Source organism: Vicia villosa, linkage group LG1, assembly GCF_029867415.1.
Source record: "Vicia villosa cultivar HV-30 ecotype Madison, WI linkage group LG1, Vvil1.0, whole genome shotgun sequence".
NCBI lineage: Eukaryota > Viridiplantae > Streptophyta > Magnoliopsida > Fabales > Fabaceae > Vicia > Vicia villosa.
This window is the reverse complement of record NC_081180.1, coordinates 206,820,860-206,847,740: the sequence shown is the minus strand read 5'-3', so window position 1 is coordinate 206,847,740 and position 26,881 is coordinate 206,820,860. Positions and strand designations below refer to the sequence as shown.

At 37.5% G+C, this 26,881-nt stretch overlaps 1 protein-coding gene across 1 annotated transcript; it reads left to right on the top strand.

Moving 5' to 3' along the window:
- The first annotated feature begins 19,170 nt into the window (after positions 1-19,170).
- LOC131593606 (F-box protein SKIP19-like) lies at positions 19,171-19,767 on the top strand. Its single transcript, XM_058866177.1, has 2 exons — positions 19,171-19,186; positions 19,298-19,767. Exons 1-2 carry the CDS (start codon positions 19,171-19,173, stop codon positions 19,765-19,767), a joined length of 486 nt encoding a protein of 161 aa, XP_058722160.1.
- Positions 19,768-26,881: the final 7,114 nt, after the last annotated feature.

Genomic DNA, 26,881 nt, shown 5'->3' with positions numbered 1-26,881 from the left:
CATGTTTGATAACTCGGCTTCGAGAGCCGTGTTTCTTTTATTCTCGGCTATATAAGCCGAAATCTTCTCAAAGAAGGAGGACTCAGACATTATCAACATCGTCGTCCCAGCCTGTTGGCCATACCGTTGGATAATTCTCTCTTGATGTGACCTCGTCCGGGCCGTCCATTATCTCTCTATTCCATTGGAAGCCATTTGGGTGTAAAGATAGATAATATAACGCGTTCTTGTTTGGAGTGTATATATCTTCTACAGCATGACAAGGTCCTATATTTCCCAAGTTCCTATCGAAACTGGTTTTGTTGACTTGATTAACTTCAGCCATATAATAACTCTGGTCTCCTTCGATATTCTCCACTATGCCATCTTGTCTCCAAATGGTTAGTCTTTGGTGCATAGTTGAAGGCACCGCAACGACTCCGTGGATCCACTCCCTTCCTAACAAGGGGTTATAATTTGCTTTTGCTGGTATTACCATGAACATAGTTGGTCTGGTAACGGAACCTACTGTTAAATTTACTTGAACAACTCCCAGAGTCTGCCCAATTTTGCCTTCGTAGTTTGACAAAACCATGTTATGAGGCCTTATATATGTGTCGAACATACCAATTCTCTTCAACATGTATTGGGGCATTAGATTCACTGCTGCCCCTCCATCCACCAGGACTTTGTTAATGCCAACGTTCTCAATCTTAGCCCTTATGTAGAGTGGTTTCAGATGATTTCGCATACCTTCGTCAGGCCTTTCGAAGAAAGCGTTCTGCTCCTCAACTGCCCCGTTGTTTAGCACATAGTAACACACAGGTCAGTGTTTTGTCATCTCTTCGACGTCAGATTCTTCACACTCCTCAACTTCAGTTTCTTGATTAAATTCGTGAGGGAGGGCTGACACTACGTTGCATATCAAGTTGAGAGATGATACTCCATCCGAATCGAAATCATTTGTCATTCTATCTTCTTCCTTCCAGGAATTGGACCGCATCTTTTCTTCCTCTTCTAAAATATTTCCAGCTTCGAAGAGTCTGCGTTCTACCGGGGGTTTGCTTGTCTTTGTCCCCTGGTCTTGGACTTGGTTGCTGCTAGATTCTCCAATCTCCCTTGGCTTGTATTCTCTTTGGGCCTTCTTCATTCTCTGGTGCCGCCTCCATTGGGATCTGGACATAGGATTTTAGCCTTTGTAATTCTCAAGCCTATGCATCTCTCGATTTGAGGTCTGGAATTGCTTCCTATAAGCCATCGCAGTTCTTCCTCCTTGTTCCCAACTTCGCCATTTATTGGTTCTTGTGCCAGCTTGCACCCATCTGTCCCTAGGTGTATCTGCAGGGACTTTGAATGTGACCCTTCGTGCCTTAGGGTGAGGACTGTCAGGCCTCTTATATCAAGTTCGATTGTCGAACATATATAAATTAGGACGGAGACCTTGAGTTTCCCGATTCATGATGAAATAACTCCTTTCGAGGGAACGTGCTAGGAGTTCATCATACACTGCTCCACATCTGGGACATAACACCACTTTTGTATTTGCTTTGTGGCATCTGACCAAGAAACTCACCAAACTTTCCGCAGTTCTTGGGTATATCTTTAGCAGTAGGTTTCCGCCTCTCCAAGGCTGTTCCAATCTCTCTCTCAAGGTCCTCTCGAAGTTATCTTGGATTCTTCGATTCAGCATTATAGAACATCTTCGGCACATCAGCATTTTTCCTCCATTCTTCTCGTGGCAATTCCAAAGGTAATCTTTCAAAGTTTCGCCCTTTGGTGAAATATCCACATTTCCCTGTTGCCTTGTCAACCATTCCTCCAGCTCTTCGATTTCAGACAAAGGTCGTCTAGCATTTACCATGTTGACAACTGCTGGAGGGGCCTCAGAAATTTGAATCTGCTGGAGTTTCATCCTGAGGTCTTCAGTGGCCTCACTAGTTTTTCCTTCCAGATTGTCGGTCATTTCTAGATCGAGGGATCCTTCAACATCAGTATTGAAGACCGCATCATCATTTAGGCTTTCAGTAGCCTGCTTTCCCTTTGACCTTATTTCTGGTTCAGCAAATTCGACTTCAGACACTTCCACCATGTTGATGTCACCTGGCTCACACAGGTTGGTGTCAGCAATGTTCAACGGGTTGGTATCGACCTTCATATGGCTCTTGGTCTTGTCAGCGAACTTCAAACGACCATCTTTGAGAGCATTCTGAATTAGATCCCTGAAAAGAAAACATTGTGAGGTCTTATGGCCTAAAAAACCATGATATTTACAAAAGCCTCGCTTCTTCCGTTGTTCCAACGGAGGAATTTTAGAGTTAGGAGGTACTATCATTTGGCCATCTTTTACTAGCAAATCGAATATTTCGTCACACTTGGTGACATCGAATGTATAAGTTTTCTTAGGGAATCTATCGCTTTTATCATTTTCTACTGGATTCTTCCCGTTGGCAGGAGTAAGTAGTTTGCAAGCATAAGGTGGTGCCTCTTTTAATTCAGCTAGATCTATTTCGACCTCCTCTATGCCATATGGGTCATCGAAGTTTTCGCTATCAGTGTCTTCGACTTCAACGTAAGATATTCTTTCTTTTTTGTAACTCTTGTTCACTTTAGCCTTCTCTACTTTCAGTTGTTCGACCTGTCGAACCCTATCTGCCAATTGGGCCATGTCTCTTAAATATTGGTGATCGGTAAATAGCAAGTGTACTATTTTGCCTCTGTAGTAATAAAGGGAAAATTCCCCGAATATCGATCTCAAGGACTGCGTGATTTTATAGAGTTAGTAGCACTTCAATTAAACAAAAGCCTTGGGGGTTTTGGTTTTTATGATTACGAATTAAATTGCAAATAAACTTAAAAAGGTTGATCTGGCCAAATATGAGTAACATGCCAGGGTAGGTGTGTGCATTAACATGTAACAATTCTGAACCCTTATTCCATTAACAAAGTTCAACTTATCAATTACCAGTTCTTAAGGGTATTTGCTCCTAAGTCCTTAGTGGGCAAACCTTTGAACATTGAAATCCTAATCCCAAAGTCCTTCGAAATTAGTGATCAAATCAAATATTTTTATAATCAAGAACAATCTGGTTACTATAGGGTATCCCTAGTCCTAGGTGATATCTACTATAATATAATGGTATAAAAACCCTAACAATGGAGGTCAATCCTAATTGTCAGTCATAAATCAATCTAGTTGGTCCGACGAGGAAAGCATTAAAAACCTTATACCATTAAATTGAATGTAAAAGAGAAACATGTTATTGAAATTCGGAATTCAAAATCATCACAAATGTTAATCAGGGACACCCCCCTAGCATTGGGGGGTTTAGCTACTCATATCATCCAAAGAAATTACAAAGATATCAAATAAAGACATTACAATAGAGATGATGAACTTTGATCTTCAATGGCTTCCGCTCATGAGAGTTCTCCGTTCTTCTCCAATTGCATAGGCTTCTTCTCTCAATCCTCCAATTCTTCGTGTGGCAAAAAGATCCCTAATTCATCTTGAAAACCCTCCTAAATAGTGCAGACTCACTTAAGTTGGTTGGAAATCCCAAAAACACCCCTGCAGGCCAACCACTGAACTAAATAATAAAAATCACTGAAATCAGCGTCATCACCCAACACGGGCCGTGTTGAGCAACACGGGCACCCGTGTTGGTCCCCTGTAATTTATTTTTCAAGATCCAAGTCCCAGGCTTAGCAACACGGGCCGTGTTGCACCACTGTTTTTTCCAACTTCTTGAACTCTCTTCCTGACACGGCCCGTGTTGGGCAACACGGCCACCCGTGTCAGGCCTCCTGTAGCATGTTTTTGAAATTCCATCGAAACTCCGAGTTTTGCACTGATTTACTCCGATTTCTCCATATGAACCTGAAAACATTAAAACATACAACCAAAGCATAAAATGACGAATAAAGAAATAAAATGCTCAGTACCATAACTTAAACATACTTAAAAACAACGGTAAATATATGTGTGAAAACCACTGATCAAACTCCCCCAAACTTAAACCGTTGCTTGACCTCAAGCGACAATTACAAAAGTTAATGACCTCCAAAGCACACGGTGTTCATACGTGAGATATCTGTTTGTATTGATCAAGAAACAGTGGGTTTGGCATTCACATGACGCGACGAGTTTTGTTACCACATTAGACCTCAAGCTCCCGTTTCGGATACCTCTTCAACTATGCTTTACACTTAAGTCTCTTTCCGATTTTCCTCCTCTTTCATTCGGACAATCCTATTAAGGCATTGCATTTCTTATAATAATCATCACCTGCATGAGACGAATCAAGGCTTCTTATTTTCTTTTCCTGGCACCAAACTAGCAGCATTGGCTACTTTTTATTACCGATGAAATTTTCAAACTTTGCAGTTATCTATTGTCCTTTTGGACGACGTTTGGGGATCAATCTCCTTTGGGCTGAATAACCGGGTGAGGATTACCCAACTTAGCGAGCCGATTGCCTTTTACCGCCTTTTCATCATTTGGTGCCAACTTTATATCTCTTTTTTTTTCAACCAGCCATCATGCAAGTGAATCCGAATTATGCCAGACTGTATCAATAAACTACTCGAGAAGTACTTCTCAGGAGACAAGTACTATGGTGCAAATCTACACGTTAGACTCGTATCTCTTCCAGGGAACCAAGGGTGCTTAAACAAACCTCTTCTTGTCACATTATTCCGCACTTCCTGTCCTCAAACAATCCTCACTTCATCTCTATATACTATTCCCGATCGCTTTTTAAGATCAAAACTCTTCAACAAAAATTAAAATTTCGGTCAAAATTTGGGCAGAATTCACTTCATGGTTTCACATCATACCCAATCATAAAAATAACATAAAAATAAAATGCAAAGAGAAGAGCCTCCCCCAAACTTGAACTAAACATTGGCCTCAATGTTTCAGAACGAGCCTGAGAGAGGTGACTCACAGAGGGTAATGCACTCTAATGATCACTTCCAAGCTTTCACCAGAGACGTCCTCTTTTATTTCCTGAAAATAAAATAACCAAACATAGAAATTAGCTATTAAAATCGTGGGTTGCCTCCCACGAAGCGCTTCGTTTAACGTCGCATGGCTCGACGGTCCATTACCCTCTATTATGGAGGGTATTTCCTTTTCCAAACCTTGTTGCTTGTCACTTTCGCAACCACTAACTCATGAAGACGAAAAGCATTCACCGCTTTTCTCTTCAATTTACTTCCCACATTCTTCTTGACTCCCTTCGCTTTCTTATGACTTTTGACAGCTACATAAGTTGGTTCCACCCGAGAGGCTATGCTTGACACTTTTTCTTGGAGCTGTTTAGACTTCTTGTTCTTTTCCTCACTTTCTGTCATACCATCAGAAGTTTGATCATTTACAACCGCCCTCTGTCTCTTGACTCCTAACATCTTCAATGTTACTTCTTCATCAAAAGATTTCAGCGTCAGCGTTCCTTTTTCAATGTCGAGGTTGCAGCAACCTGTCGACAAAATTGGCCTCCCAAGAAGGATAGGAGTTTCTTCGTCTTCCGGAATGTCCATGATGTGGAAGTCAACAGGGAATACAAATTTATCAACTTCCACTAGTACATCTTCAGCTACCCCATATGATTTCTTAACGGTGTGATCGGCGAACCTTAACTGGGTCTTACTCTCACTAATCTTTTCCAATTCAAGCTTTTTGAAAATGGACAAAGGCATTAAACTCACACTAGACCCAGAATCGAGGAGTACCTTTTTAAATGCTATATTCTTGATAGTGCATGGTATCGCCACTGCCCCAGGGTCTTTCCTCTTTACTGGGATCTTCCTTGCTGTTGAGACTATACCACACTTTTCCGTTGCAATTTTTGGTTCTCCTCCTAGTGATCTCTTTTTCGCCAATACCTCCTTCATAAATTTTTTATACAAGGGCATGTGTTCAAGAGCTTCAAAGAATGGTAGATTTACCTCTAACTTCTTGAACAATTTTGTAAACTTTTCAAAGTCTTTCTCTCTTGACACCTTCTTTGTCACTCTGGAGGGGAAAGGTAGTTTTATCACCGGTTCAACGTCTTTCTTATTTTTTTCTTCAATTGGTTTAACCGGCGGTACCACAACTTCTGGCTCTTTTGGATTCTCTCTTATTTCCAAATCCACCTCTATTACCATGGGGTCATCTATTTCCTCTTTTTCTTTTTCCTTTTCAGATTCTGCTACTCTCCTACTTCTTGTAGTAACAGCATTAATCTTCTCCTGGTCTTTCGGATTTTTCACAGTTGAGCTCAGAAGGGTACCTTGTGCCTGTAGAGTGAGATGTTGTGCTATCTGCCCCACTTGAACTTCCAGATTTTTAATTGAGGCCGAAGTGTTTCTGTGGTTGTTTCGTGTTTCTTCTTGGAACTGAGAACACTGCCCAACTAATCTTTCAATCGCCACTTCCCACTCTGCCTTCTGGGTCCCTTGTTGTTGTTGATCTTTCCAAGCAAAATTTGGATGATTCTTCCACCCTGGATTATAGGTGTTAGAATACGGGTTGTTTTGCCTTAGGAATTTGATTTCTTCAATCTGCTTGGGAGTAGCAAAACAGTACACCGTTTGGTGTGGGCCATTACAGATTTCACAGCTGACAGGGTGAGCTTGTTGAACTTGAGCCACTTGTTGTTTACCTATATTCATAGCCTTCAATTTCTTTTCAACTTCTGCGGCTATCGCATCTTCAACCCGAGTTTTAGAAGTCTCCAGCTTGAGATCAATGATTCCTTCCGGTTTACTAGCACACCTGTCATACAATTCCAAATGCTCATTTGCAGCTATTGCTTCAATGATTTTGGTGATTCCTGAGGCTGTTGTGAAATTTGTCGAGCCTCCAGCTGCTGTATCAATTAACTGCTTTGTTTTCATTCTGAGCCCATTGACAAATACTTGCATCTGTTCAGTCTTGTCCATATTGTGAGTGGGACATGCCACTAGAATTCTTTTGAATCTTTTGTAGGCATCTCCTAAGGGCTCACCCTCCTGCTGCTTGAAATTCAGAATGTCATACCTCTTCCTTATAAATACCGAGGCGGGAAAATACTCATTTAAGAAAGCTTTTTCCATCTCTTCCCATGATGTAATGCTGCCCGCTGGAAGGGAATAAAACCACTCTTCTGCTTCTTCTGCCAAGGTGAATGGAAACATTCTCAGCTTCTTGGCCTCTTCTGTATGACCTTCGATTTTTAATGTTGTACTCATGGTCAGAAACCTCTGTAGGTGTTTGTTTGCATCTTCATTAACCTTTCCGGTGAAAGGCTTTCTTTCGAGCTGAGTGATGGTGCTTGGATGCAATTGAAAATTAGGAACATTCACCGGTTGGTTAACAATAGTTAGTCTTCCTCCCGGTGTGTTTCTAGCACCATAGTCTCCGAGAAGTCTCTCTGGTGGTGGTACCTCGCCCATGATCTCTTCTTCACTTTCGGTGTCTGAACCATAATGAACTGTGATTACTTCTTCCTCAGATTCCAGCTTAGCTTGATGAGCTTGTCTGCGCCTTGCGTGAAAAGTCCTTTCAATTTCTGCGTCAAAAAGAAATTCTGCTGAGGCCTTGCCTCGCATAAACAGATTAGACAAGTATTAGAATGAGGAACATAAATAAAATAAAATTTTTTTTTTTTCAGAAAATAAAATTTTAGTCGCAGAGCAACAAAATTCTAATTGAAATAAATCTAAAAACTCTATAATTTTCAGCAGTCCCCGGCAACGGCGCCAAAAACTTGATCGGTAAAATAGCATGTGTACTATTTTGCCTCTATAGTAATAAAGGGAAAATTCCCCGAATATCGATCTCAAGGACTGCGTGATTTTATAGAGTTAGTAGCACTTCAATTAAACAAAAGCCTTGGGGGTTTTGGTTTTTATGATTACGAATTAAATTGCAAATAAACTTAAAAAGGTTGATTTGGCCAAATATGAGTAACATGCCAGGGTAGGTGTGTGCATTAACATGTAGCAATTCTGAACCCTTATTCCATTAACAAAGTTCAACTTATCAATTACTAGTTCTGAAGGGTATTTGCTCCTAAGTCCTTAGTGGGCAAACCTTTGAACATTGAAATCCTAATCCCAAAGTCCTTCGAAATTAGTGATCAAATCAAATATTATTATAATCAAGAACAATCTGGTTACTATAGGGTATCCCTAGTCCTAGGTGATATCTACTATAATATAATGGTATAAAAACCCTAACAATGGAGGTCAATCCTAATTGTCAGTCATAAATCAATCCAGTTGGTCCGACGAGGAAAGCATTAAAAACCTTATACCATTAAATTGAATGTAAAAGAGAAACATGTTATTGAAATTCGGAATTCAAAATCATCACAAATGTTAATCAGGGACACCCCCTAGCATTGGGGGGTTTAGCTACTCATATCATCCAAAGAAATTACAAAGATATCAAATAAAGACATTACAATAGAGATGATGAACTTTGATCTTCAATGGCTTCCGCTCATGAGAGTTCTCCGTTCTTCTCCAATTGCATAGGCTTCTTCTCTCATTCCTCCAATTCTTCGTGTGGCAAAAAGATCCCTAATTCATCTTGAAAACCCTCCTAAATAGTGCAGACTCACTTAAGTTGGTTGGAAATCCCAAAAACACCCCTGCAGGCCAACCACTGAACTAAATAATAAAAATCACTGAAATCAGCGTCATCACCCAACACGGGCCGTGTTGAGCAACACGGGCACCCGTCTTGGTCCCCTGTAATTTATTTTTCAAGATCCAAGTCCCAGGCTTAGCAACACGGGCCGTGTTGAGCAACACGGGCACCCGTGTTGCACCACTGTTTTTTCCAACTTCTTGAACTCTCTTCCTGACACGGCCCGTGTTGGGCAACACGGCCACCCGTGTCAAGCCTCCTGTAGCATGTTTTTGAAATTCCATCGAAACTCCGAGTTTTGCACTGATTTACTCCGATTTCTCCATATGAACCTGAAAACATTAAAACATACAACCAAAGCATAAAATGACGAATAAAGAAATAAAATGCTCAGTACCATAACTTAAACATACTTAAAAACAACGGTAAATATATGTGTGAAAACCACTGATCAATTGGGTATCTAATTTCTTTCTAATCGAATAGTCTAAACCACCAGCGGCTATTTCGACTAATTCGTGTTCTGGGACGACTGTGAAACATCTCGATTTCAGCAAACGAAACCTGTTTAGGTAATCATCAATAGGCTCTGTGAACTTCCTTTTAATACTAGCCAATTCTTTCAAAATTATCTTTGTTTGACCCATGTAAAATTGTTCGTGGAACAATCTTTCTAGTTGTGTCCATATATCTATGGAGTTTGGGGGTAGGGTAGTAAACCAGATGAAAGCATTCTTCGTTAATGAACTAGGAAAATACTTGATCCTTAGATCTTCGTTCCCCGCTAATGTTCCTGCCTTTGTTAAATATCTGGCTATATGCTCCATCGTTGATTCATTAGTATCCCCTGCAAATTTGGTGAACTTGGGTACCTTAATGCCCCTTGGCAATTCACTTTGCATGATGTATTCAGGTATGGGAGATGTATAATTTGGACGTCGAAATCCAGTATTTAAACCGTTATTAGCCATTATTCTTTCTATCATGGCAGTAAGATTATTTTCTGTTGCCAAATCATTTCTCCTAACTCTGTGGATAACTTCGTCAGGATGTTCGTCTCTCCCTACCATAACTAGTCTGGGCTGTTGTCGAGGGATAGCTCGTTGGCCAGTCTCCGTTGTTTCGATTTGAGTTCCCAATTCGACCGCTGGGTTCTGTCCGACTGGATTTGGCCTTGGTGGGGGTTCTGTATTTCGAGTTTGTCGGATAATTGGATCTTCTTCTTGGTAGGTTGACTGGTTATTCCTTCGTCTATCTTGTGGGACTCCTAAAAAATCCGCCATTCGTCCCAATTGTGACGATAACCTTTGGTATGTCTCTGCGCTATCCTGGCTAGATCTAGTAATGCTTGTTACTATTGGATCAAAGATGGTCCCTAACTCTCTAGCAATGAGTCCTACCATGTCCTGGTTACTTGCATCCATTTCTTGTCGAAATGCTGCCTGAGTACTAGTGGTCATAGGGGGAATCTGAGTTGACGCACCAATATTGTGTGCACTTCGACCTACTGAACCCATGTTTGGTGAAAACGCCGCTGGGTTGGTTGTGGCGTATGTAGGTCCTGCTCTTTGTAGTCCTGCCATATACGAATATGGCATCCCGTATGACATATTTGGTCTCCAACCATCTACAGTGAATGAAGGTCCTGGGGTAGATAAATGATTTGTAGCGTTCGTCGATACGGGTGGTATCTCGCTTGCATTTACAGACGGAGGAGCGGTAGTCGATACTGACATTGGGATAGTCCCAGTTGATGTGGAAGTATTTCCAATCATGGCTTGCAAACTACCCGCTGGTTCAGATCCTGTCGAAGCCGGTATGGCCTGCGCTCCTTGAGTGGACGTCGAAACATTCATCGCGTTTGACGCTACTGTTCCTGATCCTTGTGGGGGATTTTCTTCGCCCCCTGCACTGGCCGTTACGACCATTTTCTTGTTGTACCTTCGTCTAGGAACTGGTTTTGCACTGTTGGTTAATTTACCGTTCCTAAGGTTCATACAAGGTCTTGATAATTTCTAGACAAAACAAAACAATCAATTAATAACACTTAGTTTGACACGGTCCCACTGGGCGTGCCAATTTGTTTACGGTGATTTCCGGTAAACAACCGCTAGTCTTCTAAACTATAATAAATATGATTTGGTTACTCGCAGGATCGACTAGATTGATCCTAGGACATAGTCAAACAAAAGGTTTATTGATGTGATTTGGTTCATACCTGTTTGCTTTGATTTCAAGAAACTTATGTTCAAATGATTAATCATTCGATATAACGCTGGTTGCATAAGTTAGTGTAATTTCGAAGCATAAATCGTGATAAGAAAAACATGTAAATTGCGAGAATGTAAATTGCAAGAAAATTAACGTACAAGAATGTTAAATTGCAAGAAAGTTAACATGCATGAAAATTAAATGACTTCGAAAGTAAAAGTTTAAACAGAGAAAAAGAAGTAAGGAAAACAAAAAGACATTTGATAAAAGTAAATACACATGTATTCAGATTGGTGGTGTCATACGTACATTTCTCGGCGAACTCTTTCTCTTAACACTTGATACTTGAGCGATATGTGAGTAATTTGTACAAAATGAACACACGAAATCCTATCATTAAGACTCCTATTTATACTAAATTCGACCCTAACGGTCATACAATAATCTAATGCCACGTTATCCACGAGAACTCTGGGGATGCCATCTGTCGATGTGCAGTTTATGGAAACCGTTTCGCAATTCAAATCTTCCCGCTCGAGTCCTTTTCGACGCGTGGCAGTATAGCTATATTCGAAAATGATACGGAAACACATCAAGCTTCAGTACTTCATGTAATTTTGCGCGAAATGTCTAAGTCCTGACAAAAGTGTCTTTCGTGCTAGCTTTAATACTTCTCTCCTTCGTTCCAACTTAGACATCTTTCTTGAAGCATGGCCATCAGTAGCCATTTTTAAATCTTCAAAGATGGTCTTCAGTAACCATCACTCTTCGAACTCAAAACCTTCGAAGGTCAACCTCTTAAACGAAATCTCCAGCCAACAGTTTGGTAATTGATTATGTACACTTGGTGTTGTAGTGATAATTGAGAAGGGGTGATGTTTGAATACGTAATTAGTTAAATGCGAGAGTATGTGGTAATGATGGATTGTGTATATATTTGGAATAATAGTATTGAATCCTGTGATTATTATACGATTGAACTTCGTGCATACTTGAATATGTGAAATTTATTTGATGATACTATTTACATGATTATGACTTGTTGTGCAACGAAAAGTATGAGAAATTAATGAACTGTGGAAGTATAATGTGTATGATAATTTTTGATACTTGCGATGTAATGATTTTATATGCCTGAATCCTAATATACAATTTATCATGCACCCACTTATATGATTTGATATCTCACCCTTTTCTCTTGTTTCGTCGTTGCCTTTATATTGGTAACATGCCGGTATTCAAGTATGAAGATTTAGTTACCGTTACTCGAGTTGGTTGTCGCTCTGATACGTAGCACTCTGGGGGGAACAATTTATGTCATTCATGATGTTGTTGTTTAATTGTGTTATCTTGGTTGAACAAAATGATAAGTTAACGGAAGATATTTTATTGAATACTTGTTTAAGTGATTCCGCTGTTTTTTAATAAAATAAGTTATTTTGTTTCAAAGGTGCTATGTATCCGCCGTATGCGACGAGTTGGTTTGTTTTGTCTTGATTATGTGATGCCTCATTTATTTATTGAGAAATTTTAAAAACTCTGATTTTTATAATTGCGGGGTAGAAATGGGGTGTTACATTAGTGGTATCAGAGCAGGTCGGTCCGTCCGGCCAAGTTGTCGAGTCTATTTAGTTGTGCGACAGTTGAATGCTGGCAGTGTTTTAGTCTTTAGTACACGACACGTGTGCGAAACACTGTCCGTACTTGTTTGTTTTGTTGCAGGAATTGGTTTGATTCCATGTGGGGGAGAAGTTTTGCTTCTCGAAGATGTTTCTGTTGTAAGGGATGGTCAGGTATGTTATCGACAAGCGACGATGCAAGTGTTGTTGAGAGTTTTGGATGTTAACCAGAGTCGAAGACAATGTGAAGTTAAGGATAATTTTGGGAGACAGAAGTTAGAGAGTGACGATGTTCAGCACGGTTGAGGACTGAGAGTTTGTCGGTGTGTTTAGCCTTTGCGTCTGATGCCGGTGTTTGACAAGTGTTAAGGTGATAAAGTTGCGGTAGACTTTATGTTGGACTCGCATAAGTGATTAACGGACGTAGTCGATGTGTGAAGTGTTGTGAATCCCAAACCCGAGTTGGAACTCGAGAATGCGCGTAGCTTGAGTTTCGGATATCTAATTTGAACTCCGTTTAAAGCGTCAGAAAGATAACGAGATGAAGTGTATTATAAGAATGATTGCCGCAGTCGTAATAGATTTGATTTTGACGTGATGATGTTGGGACGGGGTGCAGTTTGTCGTCGAAGTTATTTAAGGAGTTTGGGAGATAACATAAAAATTGTCGATGCTTGACGTCGATGTTTACAATTCAAATAACGTCAGAGATTTGTATCTTGAGTTTCGATTATCGGTTGAAAGTACCATTTGAGCCTACTAAGAGGTGAAGTTGTATTATACATTATGGAAATGTGTAAGCGTGTTAAATAAGAATGGTTATTACCGCAAATGTCTGAAGCGAAGTTAAGCAAAACTTGTTGTTGATGATTAAGATGAGATAAAAAGATGTTCGGTATTAAAGATGATTTGAGTACTCATGATTTTTAAGGAAGAGTGAAGTAGTAGCAAAGAAAAATTCAGACTTAGGGATGATAGAAGTCGTATTTGGGATGCCAAAAGTGGCGGTGTGTATAAAAGAAGGACTGTATGGAATTTCTATCGCCAGTTTATCGTGAGGATAACTTCGGTTCAGAAAAAAATTGTGTGATGCTAAGTGATTATGAATTAGACTTTTGTATTATGTTTGGACGTCGGTGTCTCATTGACAAGATCGATTGATAAGGTAAGATGTTGTAGGAATTGTAAAAACCTAAAGTGAATCATTGGATTACGTCGTGTTATTGGATTTAAGTGGAAATTCGGAAAGGACGCTATTATAAAGTAACCACAGTTTATACTCCGCTATGGTTGTCGAATACTAATTGACAAATTGGGGAACTGATCACCCTCAATCCATTATTAATGGTAGATGACAATCGTACTGAATGTTATAGATTTGTCTTGCTATCTTAATAGTAGAGAAAGAGTATTGATGTTACGTCGCGAAGGTAGTCGCTTACCAAGTTTGTGTAACTTGATGAGAGGAGTGGTTGAGTAAGATTTTGACGAAATGAACAATTCAGAGCAGTGAGTATTGTACAAGCAAATGTTGTAAGGGAAAGATTTGGAAGTAACGGTAAAACAACGATGCAAAAATGAGTATTAAGGAAAGTCTGCGTTCGATTAAAAATTTGTGAACCATACAGTTGACAGAGTTTTAGCAAGGCAATGACTTAAAGAAGAATTATCAGAGTTGCGCAACGGAAGCATTGCGTTGCGCTGTTGTTATTAGACTTGTAAGAAGTGAAGGACGATATGTCAGAAGACTGTGGAGTTATCTTGATGTTTGGATTGATAGACTGTTGGAATAAGTGCGATGAGCCAGGATGCTACATTGGGTCATAGATTATTGTGAATCTGGTAAAAATAGTAATGTGTTAGTGTTCTTGTGGAATTGTTGTTGTGTCGAAGAAGTAGTGATTGAAGTGTTACCAAACGCTATTTAGATATTTGAGAATTGGATACGAGATTTGGTTGCTATGGTGTTGTCAAGTAGATTTTCGAGGACGAAAATATTCTAAGTGGGGGAGAGTTGTAACGCCCGGAAATTCGATTATTCGCTTAATCTAGACGTTCGGAGTGTTTAGTGAAGTTTTCGTATTTTGAGACGATTTAGTTGGTATTAGTTCGGGATAGCGGATCGAAACTTAATCAAGAGTTTTGATATTTTCAGTATTAGAAATATTATTGGAATAATATTTGAAGTTTTGGGAATTTTCTGAGTAATTAAGATTAGACCGAAAATATGATATATTGGTCAAATTTGGATTGTCGGTGTTATTTTAAGAAGCGTATTTGAATTTATTAAGTTAAAAGTTGGATTTTAGTCGGACGGTCGAAGAATAATATTAAGAATAATATTATTTACAAGTCGGAATTTATTATATTGTTGGAATATTAATAAAAGTGATATTTTGATTTAATTGAAATTATTTATTTTATTGGGCCTAAAATTGGAGGTGAAGAGGAAGTGTTAACTAAGCCCAATTGAAATAATAAAATTAGGGTTTTAGAGATGAGAAAGAGTAGTGTTGTCATTTTTGGGAGAAAACAAGATTTGAAGAGAAAGAGGCAAGACTATGGAAAAGAAGAAGGAGCTTGAAGATTTTTCATCCATGGTGTCAATTGAAGATGCAATTAGAGACCCATTAAGTTGCTTCCATTGAATAAGGTAAGGGTGGGGTTCTCTTCCTATAATAGGGCTCATGAACAATTGTATGTGGGGAATTAGTTGTGTAGATTTATTTTTGTTGTGTTAATCTTGCTGGAAAATAGAAAATCTACCATGAATAACATGTAGTTGTAGTTGAAGTAGTGTATTCCTTAATTGCTGTTGTGCCGACACTGGTGGAATTGACAAACGGCATTATTTGGGAGAAGGGGCTGCCGTGAGCTAATTATATTTACATGCTATCATATTTCTTTGTTTTACCTGCTATTATATTTCTTTGTTTTACATGCTATTAACCATTATACAAATATATAATATATAGTATGATTTATTTGGATTAATTTAGGATGAATCTTTTTCTATTATAACAGGAACACGTATTCTGTATTATCTTTTCATCATATATTTTGTTGTTGGTTGAGATTTTTTGTTAGTCTACTAGTTAACCAAGGCTTTTGTTTAGTGAGATTCACATGAAATTCACATCATGAACATCATAATTAGAAACAAGTAACAATAATTTATTTGTGAATTAGTAGCAATAGTAAAACAGTAGGATTGGATTAATAAAATGCAAAACAGTCTCGTTTGACCGAAATAGCAGAATTAAACGGTATAATTAGTTGTCCGGATTTTGATGGAAATTTACATGGTAGCTAAATTTAATTAGTAGATTAACATGGTGGTGTTATTTTGTTGAAATTGTGATATTTTACGAATCGACTGAAATTGTGTTTGGTTTAAATATTCTTTATAAATAAATTATAATAATTTAATAGAATTGTCAATAGAGTTGTTAGAGTTGTCAATAGAGTTGTTAGAGTCGACAATAAGTTGTCAGAGTTGTTTTGAATTATTAAGAGTCATATTTTTATTTGTTTTGAGTAATTCTGACATGTTTAGAGTTGTCAGTGTATAACGTCGGTGTTTGTTTTTTTCATTGGAACCTTATCAATTCATATCTTTTGAACCGTAACTCTGTTTGAGTCTCCGTTTGAGGCGTTAGAAAGCTAGCGTGATATTCTTTTCAATAAAAATGGTTTTGAGCAATAGAATGCTAGAAATTGGAAATGGAATAGAAATTGAAGTGAATTAAATTAATATAGTTTGATATTAATTGGTTAAATTAATAGTTAAATTAATTGCAATGAGTTTAATTGATTGGAATATACTTGAAGTTGGATCAATCATTCAGTTTGTCGGTAAATTACGGTATTTTGAGGATTCGTCCGTAATTGTGTTTTGCCTTGAATATGTATGTTGAGAATAATATATGTATATGTCATGATGTTGTGCTAATATTGATTCTCTGTGGTTAGTTGGTTAGCATTAAATTAATAATTAATTGCTTGATGTTGAAAGTGTGTGTTTATGTATAATTGGCAAAAATGAGAATTAACATGAGATAGTATGGTTACCAGTGTTAATTGGATTGTGTGAATCGTAATTGATTAATTGGCCTCTTATATGTTAATGATGGGTGTGTTGCGAATGTTGTGTACAATTGGTGGATAATTCATAGAGTTGAATTATTGAGATATGCGGAAAGTTAAGATGGTAGAGATGATCTTAATTGCATATATTTGTGATATTGTACATACATTCATATCATAGTGTGCCTTGAAACACAGGTGGATTTGCTTTGAAACACAAGCGGGCTTGGATTCTAGAGTGAATCGGAAGCCGTAAACTATATGTTTACAATTGGTGGACTTTGGTCTTGTCCGGATCGGAAGTGTGTCTTAGATTCTAGAGTTATGAATCGGAGGCCGGTGAAACTTAGAATTTCACATTGGTACCACATGCATAGTGTCACATGTTTCATTGAGTCACATTAGAGTTATGTGATAGTTGATTATGTGCATTATGTTGTGATGATGTGTGCATGAATGTGATAATTGATTATGTGCATTATGTTGTTGTGATAAGTGTACGAGTGAATAATTGATTATGTGCATTGATGTTGTGATGCTATGTGTATGAGTTTGGTAATTGATTATGTACACTTGGTGTTGTAGTGATAATTGTATTAGTGATAATTGAGAAGGGGTGATGTTTGAATACGTAATTGGTTAAATGCGAGTGTATGTGGTAATGATGGATTGTGTATATATTTGGAATAATAGTATTGAATCCTGTGATTATTATACGATTGAACTTCGTGCATACTTGAATATGTGAAATTTATTGGATGATACTATTTACATGATTATGACTTGTTGTGCGATGAAAAGTATGAGAGATTAATGAACTGTGGAAGTATAATGTGTATGATAATTTTTGATACTTGCGATGTAATGATTTTATATGCCTGAATCCTAATATACAATTTATCATGCGCCCACTTATATGATTTGATATCTCACCCTTTTCTCTTGTTTCGCCGTTGCCTTTATATTGGTAACGTGCAGGTATTCAAGTATGAAGATTTAGTTGCCGTTACTCGAGTCGGTTGTCGCTCTGATACGTAGCACACTGGGGGGAACGATTTATGTCATTCATGATGTTGTTGTTTAATTGTGTTATCTTGGTTGAACAAAATGATAAGTTAACTGAAGATATTTTATTGAATACTTGTTTAAGTGATTCTGTTGTGTTTTAATAAAATAAGTTATTTTGTTTATAAGGTGCTATGTATCCGCCGTATGCGACGAGTTGATTTGTTTTGTCTTGATTATGTGATGCCTCATTTGTTTATTGAGAAATTTTAAAAACTCTGATTTTTATAATTGCCGGGTAGAAATGGGGTGTTACAGAAGAGATCTAGATCGAAATTCAAGTCCAAGGTTTTTGATAAGTAAAAGTTTAAATGTTTCACTTATCAAAAAACCGGTTACTTCAAGAAGAATTATCCTGAACCAATTTATAAGAAATGACGTATGGGACCTTGTCCCTCGTCCACATAATCATCAAGTCATTGGTACCAAATGGATATTTAGGGATAAACTAGACGAACACTGAGTGATCACTAGGAACAATGCCTGGCTAGTGGCCCAAGGGTATAACTAAGATGAGGGCATCGCTTATGAGGAGACTTATGCTCCAATGGCCCGCCTCGAAGCTATATGAGTCCTACAAGCCTTTGCATGTGTCATACCCCAAAATTTCCCCATCTCATTTCACCTTTTAAAACTCATACCAAAGTTCAAAACTCAATGACACACTCCTCTAAACAAGGGCTTACTAAAACTAGGGTTTTGAATTCTTTAAAGGAAATTGATGGATCAAGATCTCCAATGGATTTCATATGGCATATGATGTTTCAAACTATCTCTATGGCAAAATACAAGCTTCAAGGATTGCTCAGTCAATTTCTCAGAAAGTCATCTATGGTCAAAGTACAGTCAAAATTCCTGATTTTTTGTCAACATCTTTATTTTGAAGTATCATTCATCATTTGATCAAAGATTAATCATGATTCATCATTTGAAGACAGCATACTCCTGAATTTTGCTCAGGATTTGACCTAATGGCTTGGGACATGACCTCAAGACCCCAAATGCATCATATTGACCTAATATATTGTCTCATCTGACTAGGGTTTTGAACCTATCAGGGACTGAAATCAGGGCCCACATTTAGGAAACCCTAAAAAACTCCAGGACATTTTTCAAATGGCCTAATCATCTTCGAATAATCCCTATGTAAATATCCAATGGAAATTGTACTTCAATTCAAGAGCCCAGTCATCAATTTCATCTGGCCCATAATTAGGTTTTTTGACCTAATTCACCTAGATAGTTGACTTTTAATCAGGATATGGTGCCACAACTCAAACCATCGGACTGCAATTGCCGTGTGATTTTAAAATCATGTCTGTAGCTGTATTAAGAACCACATCAGATAATTTTGATCATATGTTTTCAAATATTTTTCATCAAAAATCAAAATATTAGAATCCTTAAACTTAGTTTAGTTCTCATGTAATGAAAAAACTTAACATTAGGTGTTTTTCAATATTATGTTTCAATCACCTTATTCACACCGTACCGCAACCGTAATACCTGCAACTGCATCCGCAGTCACAACCATAATTTAAAATCATGCTTATGATAGTCTTAGTATAATTTGTTATTCATTTTCTTAAGATGTTACTCTTCGTAAGTATGGCTTTACATATGGTTGTATATATTTAATATATTGTTTTCATCAAAATTTAAAGTGCCAATATAAGATGCTTGAGGCTTGTAAGGTGTCTGAATATTTCAAATAAAGGATTCAGTGAAGCTGTGAAGATACTTCCACGGTTAGAGGAGCTGGACATTTCATTCTCCAACCTATCGAATTCTCTTGACGTTATTGGCCGTTCTTGCCCACTTCTTAAATCCTTCAAGTTTGCAGGAGGGTTTGAATTCCAGCGTCATTCTTCTGCTGAAGTTAGTTTTGTTATTGCTAAAATAATGAAAGGACTACGTCATCTTGATATTCAAGGAAGTAAGCTCTCTAATGATGGATTGCTTGCAATTCTAGCCAATTGTCGTCTTCTTGAATCTCTCAACATACGAGGTTGTTCTAATGTTGATTTCACTGGATATTTGCGGAAAAGATGCATTGATCAGATCAGAGCTGTTCAGTCGCCGTGGTTTCACGATGAAGACTACTCTTCTGAAGATAATGATTCTGATTTTGATGTTTTATTTGTAGATTCAGATGCATTGATCCCGTTCCCTATTGCTAATTCCTAATGTGCGGCTATCTGCAGTGATGAAAAACTGAGCTATTTTATACTATCAATATTTTTGTATGTTCATGGCAACCATACTCGTTTGATGAATGATTTTGAGTTTTGCTTTCTATAGCAAGTATACATATCGGGTATTTTTCAAAAGTAATATCAATTTAATCACAATTCGTTAATATGAGCAGAAAAACTGCATTCCTGTGGTGCTAAACATGGTTAGTTCTCAATAATTTACTTGTACTTTTTCAAAATAAACAACAGCTTGTAGTATTGATGAAGTTATATATGGCTACTACAATCCATGCGCTTGTAATATGCGTAACTGAGAAAAGAGAAGGATATATTTCTTTACTGACAGTTTTTTTTTTTTTGCTCGCGGATCCTTTTGTTATTGATGAAGTTATATATGGCTGCTAAAATCCATGCGCTTGTAATATGCCTTATGCAGTTATGCCTAATTGAGAAAAGAGAATGATATAATTCTTTACTTACAATTTTTTTTCTTAAATTATTTGTCCATTTAAAATACCAATGTGATATTTATTATTTCTTTCCACTAACTTACATTTATTTATTGTATTTTAATTCATCTAAGTACTCCACTACTTATTATTAATAAGGTTCTTTTAGTAAATGAAATTCATTTTATCATTGAAATTAACCTAATAAAAAATGTGAAAATCTCAAAGAGGAGACCTATTGTGAGATGGAGGGAGTAATATTTTAGGTCCATTAATATTTTGTTAGTTATAAATCTGAAATTTTTTTCTCATTTGTTATTAAGAAATTGGTATAAGGTAGAAATTCTAGTGAGAAACAAAGGGTAAAATTCATACAATTATATTTTAGGGATTTGACAACGTTTTGGAGTTATCTAAGGAGAATAAGAAATATTTCTAAATATTTGAAATTTGTCTGATTCTTATATTGAGAGTTATAGAGATTAAGAAACATTTTGGTAGAAAATAGAGGTTTGTTCTTAGGAATTTGAAAGACTATTTTCTAGTAACTCATTTAAAATCTGTTGTAACAACTTTTGAAGTATAGTGAATTGGAGAGTTGCTCTCTCTCCAAACGTAGATAAATTTGATCGAACTAGGTAAACGTGTTCTTGCTTACTAATATTTTAATTGCTTGAGATCATTGTTGGTGCACAGGATTTAAAGATGATAACAAAGAGAATGAACAAAAGGAATAACGACGCAAAAGAATGAGAGAATAATTGTTGTGTTCTCTATTACTTGTTGTTAATAAATGATAGCTACTACAAGGCTATTTATACAAAAGAAAATTTGCCACATAAGGTAGAACTTTTGGTCAACACTATCTTCTGAGTAACCATCAGAAGATCAATCCGCATCAGAACTTCTGATGCTCATCTTCTGAATATGAATTACTCTTCAATAACATCCCTTAATTCATATTCTTTAATCAAAGTTGACAACGCCAATCCCATTCCTTAAGAGCAGAAATTAATCCGTCTTGATTGTCTTCGTCAGAACACCTACCATCTGCTTCTGGGTGCTACAATGCACAACCTCTAATGTTCCATTATGGACTTGGCTTCTCAAGAAATGATATTTAGTCTCAATATGCTTGCTTCTTCCGTGTAACACAGGATTCTTGGCAAGATTGATTGCAGACTTGTTATCAATCATCAGCTTCAGAGACTTCTTCACTTTAATCTTCAGATCTTCTAATAAGTTCATAAGCCACACAGCTTGACATGCAGCTACAGCGCCTGCAATGTACTCAACTTCACATGTTGATAGAGCAACAACAGCTTGCTTCTTGGAACTCCAAGAAATAGGACCTCCCAGAAACATAAACAAATATCCAGAGGTACTCCTTCTATCAACTCTGTCTCCACACCAATCAGAGTCAGAGTAACTCAATAACTCTGATTCTTCCTTTCTCCCAGAAGGAAACAATATGCCAAAGTTCCATTGATATATCTCAAGATTTTGACAGCAGCTTGATAATGGGACCACTTAGGTTTACTCATGAACCTAGTAACCAATCCAACTCCATAGCATATATCAGGACTGGTATTACACAAATACCTCAGAGAACCCACCAGCTGTTTGAAGATCGTAGCATCAACATCTTCTCCTTCAGAGTCAGAGTCCAATTTCTGATTCGTTTCTGACGGTGTAACAGCAGCTTTGCAATTATCCACCTTGAATTTCTATAGAAGTTCTAACTCATACTTCAGCTGATGCAGAATGATACCATCTCCTGAATATAGAATCTTCATCCCTAGAAAATATGGCATTTTTCCAAGATCTGTAATCTCAAACTCATTCATCAGCACCTTCTTGAACTTCATCAGATCTTCTGGACAACTCTCTGTAAGCAATATGTCATCAACATAAAGGAAAAACTGAATCATATTGCTTCCAGAGTCTTGCACATAAACTCCATATTCCATCTCACACTTCTAAAACCCTTGCTTCTTGAAAAATGAATCAATTCTCAAATTCCAAGCTCTGGGTGCTTGCTTTAATCCATACAGAGCTTTGTGTAATTTGTACACCATCCCTTCCTGATTCTTTTTCATAAAGCCAGGGGGTTGTGACACGTATACCTCCTCTTGTAATGGACCGTTCAGAAATGCAAACTTTACATCCAGATACATCAAGGACCAATTCCTATTTGCAGCTAACACAATCACCAGTCTGATTGTTTCATGTCTAGCTACAGGAGCAAACACCTCAAAGTAATCTAGCCCAGGTTTCTGAAGAAAACCTCTTGCCACTAGCCTCGCTTTTTGTTTACCAACTGATACATTTGGCTTCAACTTTACCTTGAAATTAAGAAACATTTTGGTAGAAAATAGAGGTTTGTTCTTAGGAACTTGATAGACTATTTTCTATTAACTCATTTAAAATCTCTTGTAACAACTTTTGAAGTATAGTGAATTAGAGAGTTGCTCTCATTCCATACGTATATAAATTTGATCGAACTAGGTAAACATGTTCTCGTTTACTAATATTTTAATTTCTTGAGATCATTTGTCTAATTGTCATTTTTCTTTTTCCCCTATATATTAAAATCTTTTTTTTAATCGAACCTTATCATTTTCACAACAAGTGGCGTTCACCGTAGGGCGAAAGAGTTAAGTCAACAAGTGAGCACCATGAGTTCCAAATGTGACATCGAGTAGTTTTTACGAGACAACGACTTCAGATTGTTTAAGGTAAAGATGAAAGCAATACTAATTCAACAGGCTGTTAGAAATGTTATTATCTTGTGCCCCGGAGATAAAGTATTAAGGGAAGTCGCGGGGGAGAAGACCCCGACTGAGATGCGGGTCAAGATTGAATCATTGTATATGACAGAGTCATTAGCTCATAGGGTATGCATGAAACAATAACTTTATTCTTTACGTATGGAAAAGAATAAAACTATTATGCAGTAGCATACAAAATTTCACAAGATCATTGATGATTTGCAAAATACAAATGTGAAAATTGAAGATGAGGATAAGACTCTGCTTTTGTTAAGCTCTTTACTCATATCTTTTTAGCACTTTATGGATTCCCTTCTTTTTGGTAAGGAAGGAATGATCACTTTGGATGAAGTCTAGACAGTCGTAAGATCAAAGGAGTTATTAAAATTGAAAGATTTGAAGGTTGACAGTAATGGTGAAGGCTTAAGTGTCTTAAGAGAAATGAGTGAGAGTGTAGGAAACCATAAATGGAAGAGATATAGATCGAAGTTCAAGTCCAAGGTTTTTGATAAGTCAAAGTTTAAATGTTTCACTTGTCAAAAAATTGGTTACTTCAAGAAGGATTATCCTGAACCAATTATAAGAAATGACGTATGAGACCTTGTCCCTCGTCCATATAATCATCAAGTCATTGATACAAAATGGATATTTAGGGATAATGATGTATTAGACGAACATTGAGTGATCCCTAGGAACAAGGTCTGGCTAGTGGCCCAAGGGTATAACCAAGAGGAGGGCATCGATTATGAGGAGACTTATGCTCCAGTGGCCCTACTCAAAGCTATATAACTCCTACTAGCCTTTGCTTGCTCTAAGAATTTCAAATTATTTCAAATCTACATAAAAGTGCATTTCTTAAGGGATATATTAATGAGGAAGTGTATCTTTCACAACCTCCTATTTTTGAAATCACGAGTATCCTAATCATGTTTACAAGCTAAAACGAGCTTTGTATGGACTAAAACAAGCCCTTAGGGCTTGGTATGAAAGACTTAGAAAGTTCTTAATTGACCAAGGATAATCTAGAGGGAAGGTAGATACTATACTCTTCATTAAACGTCAAGGAAGACACTTACTTTTAGTTCAAATTTATGTTGATGATATTATTTTTGGCTCAACTAACATACAACTGTCGCACGCTCGCGAAATGATGAACAGAGTTGCCACCAATATATTTATCCCAAAGAGGGAAAGGAATATCAGAAAACCTAAGATGAATAAGAACGAGGTCTTTCGACCAGAGATAGGGTACGGGAGTCGGTTACGCAAGGGGAAGGTGCTAGCACCCCTCACGCCCATCGTACTCGATGGTATCCGCCTATGTTTGTTTCTATCTAAAGGGTGTATAAATCTAAAGCTTAATTACTAAGGGAATGCATGCAAATGAAAGAAAAGAAACACGGGGAAAATAAGGTTTTTAAATAGTTGTGCTCGCTCAGGCCCCGCGACCTAATGCCGACGTATCCTTTTCAGGAATCAGAGAGCCGTAGTTCGACTCTTTAGTTTTTGTTTGTTTTTGTGTTTTTTAGTGGACGGAGTTACATTCGCAATCTAGCGTCAAGATAGCAGCTCGTTGAGTGGAGTCTTATGCGTTACCAGTCTGCGATCGAAAGGAAGCAACGTGTCCGATTAAGGGAAAGAATGCCTCGGAGGCGAGATGAAGAAGAGATTCTGAGCGTTTCGAGTGGAACCCTTAAGCAAGGGAGACTCGAGTTGCTCTATGGTTTGTGTTTTTTAGCAACTGGGAACTTACGCTCGAATGGTTCCCTTAAGCAAGGGAGATCCAAGCACTCGAATGATTCCCTTAAGCAAGGGAGATTCAAGCTTCTATTCCCTTTTTAATGAATTTCACTTTTTATTAATGTTTTTTAAAGGTATTTTCTTTGTATCTTTTAAGGGAAATTAAGTCAAGTATTTGTTAAGTGTTTCAAAGTTGAAAAGGAAAAGAAACTAGCCTAGGTATGAAGGGAATTTCTACCTAATGTTATCATGGTTTCTACCTAAGGTTAGGAATAAAAGAAACATGAAAATTAAAGTCGCATCATGAGCAAAATTGAGTAAGGATACAATGGTACAAAAATTATACACAAGTATGAATTAGCAAGTAAAAAACATAGTACAAAATGAATTAAAAATACTACTATTTTTTTATATTGATTTTTATGGGAGAAATTGAATTACAAGTCAAGTAAAAAGACTAAAAACAAATAGCCTAAAAACTACTATTTTTATGATTATTTTTATATGTCAAAAATCATGGATTGAAATCTAAGAATTAGTGGAAAAAATTAGCAATTAATCAACTAAAAGAAATGGCGAAAAAACTAATAAAATATAAAATAAAAATGTGAACAGGGGTGCAATCCTGAATTGCAAGGTGTAAGGAGTAAGGGCACTGAGCCCACTGAGTCTGGCCCAGAAAGTTTCATTGCTGTTCAGAATTGCCAAAAACAACATGGGCCTTAGGGAGAGGTGTGAATAGCGAACCGGCCCAGAATGAATTGTTTTCAGACTTTTTTGTAATAAAAGAAAAAGATACGTGGGCCAAAGGGGGTGCAAAGAGCAGTAAGGCCCAAGAAGCGTTTTGTTTTGTGCAGATTTTATGATCCAATTCGTTTTATCTTATTTTCTTTAATCATCCAAAAATAAATATAAAGAAAAATAAAGATTAATTAAAAAGGAAAAATTGAAAGGGGAATAGGGTTTGTTTAGGACGATTCATCTCTCACGTTCAGACTCTCCCCTAACCTCTCTTCCTCTCGTCTCTCGCTCTCGCGATTTCCGGCGAGCTTCTCCGATCTCTCCTCCGCCGTGAACAACATCATCTCACTTTCTCCCTCTCGAATCCATTTCTAACCTTATTTTTCTTCAATTCCTCGTTTATCCTTTAACCCTCAACACCGGAATAGATCAAAACCCTAAAAGCTAAATCGAATGTCTCTCATGCTCAATTGAATCTCAGCACCTTAGGGATTCTACTCAGTGAAGCAACATTTATATTGTGACGTCAAGAACGTAGAAGAAGATGAAGAAGAAAGGAACATTTGAAGACTTACCTGGATTTGAAGGCGCGTGTGAAACGAATGGAATATCAGAAGTGAAGCTTCGTCTAGCTTGATGCGAAGAGTTAAACTTCAATCTGAAACCGATACGAAAATGCCGATGACGAGTACTTCAGGTAATGCGCGCTCCGAGCTCACTCTTGTTCTCGATTCTTCTTCTTTCTGTTCTTGTTGAATTTCATGCTTTTTTCTTTTGGTTCTTTTGCTATTCGTTTCTTTTCCATGAACTGTGTGTTGTTGTTGCGTTGCGAGATTGAGGGAAGATGATGCTGAAGAATGTTGAATTAGACGCGGGAGATTGAAGGTTGTTCTTGCGATTCTTTTGAGTTTTTGGAGATTGTTGATTGAAGAAGGTGGAGGCTTTGAATTGTGTGATTGATGCAGAGAGATTGAAGACTGAAGTATGGAGTTTATGGAGATGGTTCAGAGATGGAGTGCGGTTCAGAACGTATGATGAAGATGAAGAATGGTGGATGGAAGAGAGGATTGAAGATTTTGTGGAAGGTGAAGAATTATGGAGGAGGAATGGAGAGATGAAGATCAATGGAGACTGGGAAAAATGGTTGAGGAGCTTCTGAATTCTGGTAGTTCTGATTATATAGGTGAGTCTCTCCCTCCAAACTCTTTCTGTTATCTCTGGTATCTTCTGTTATGAGTCTGTTAGTAATTGTGGTAGTTAGGAATCAGTTAGGATTCTGTTATGTGTTAGTTGGTTATGCTGTTAGGTTAGTTATGACAGTTAGGGAGTTTGTTATTTGTTTGTGAAAGGTTAGCAAAAGATAGTTAGGAGGTGTTTGAATATTCTGTTAGTGCTTAGTCAAGGT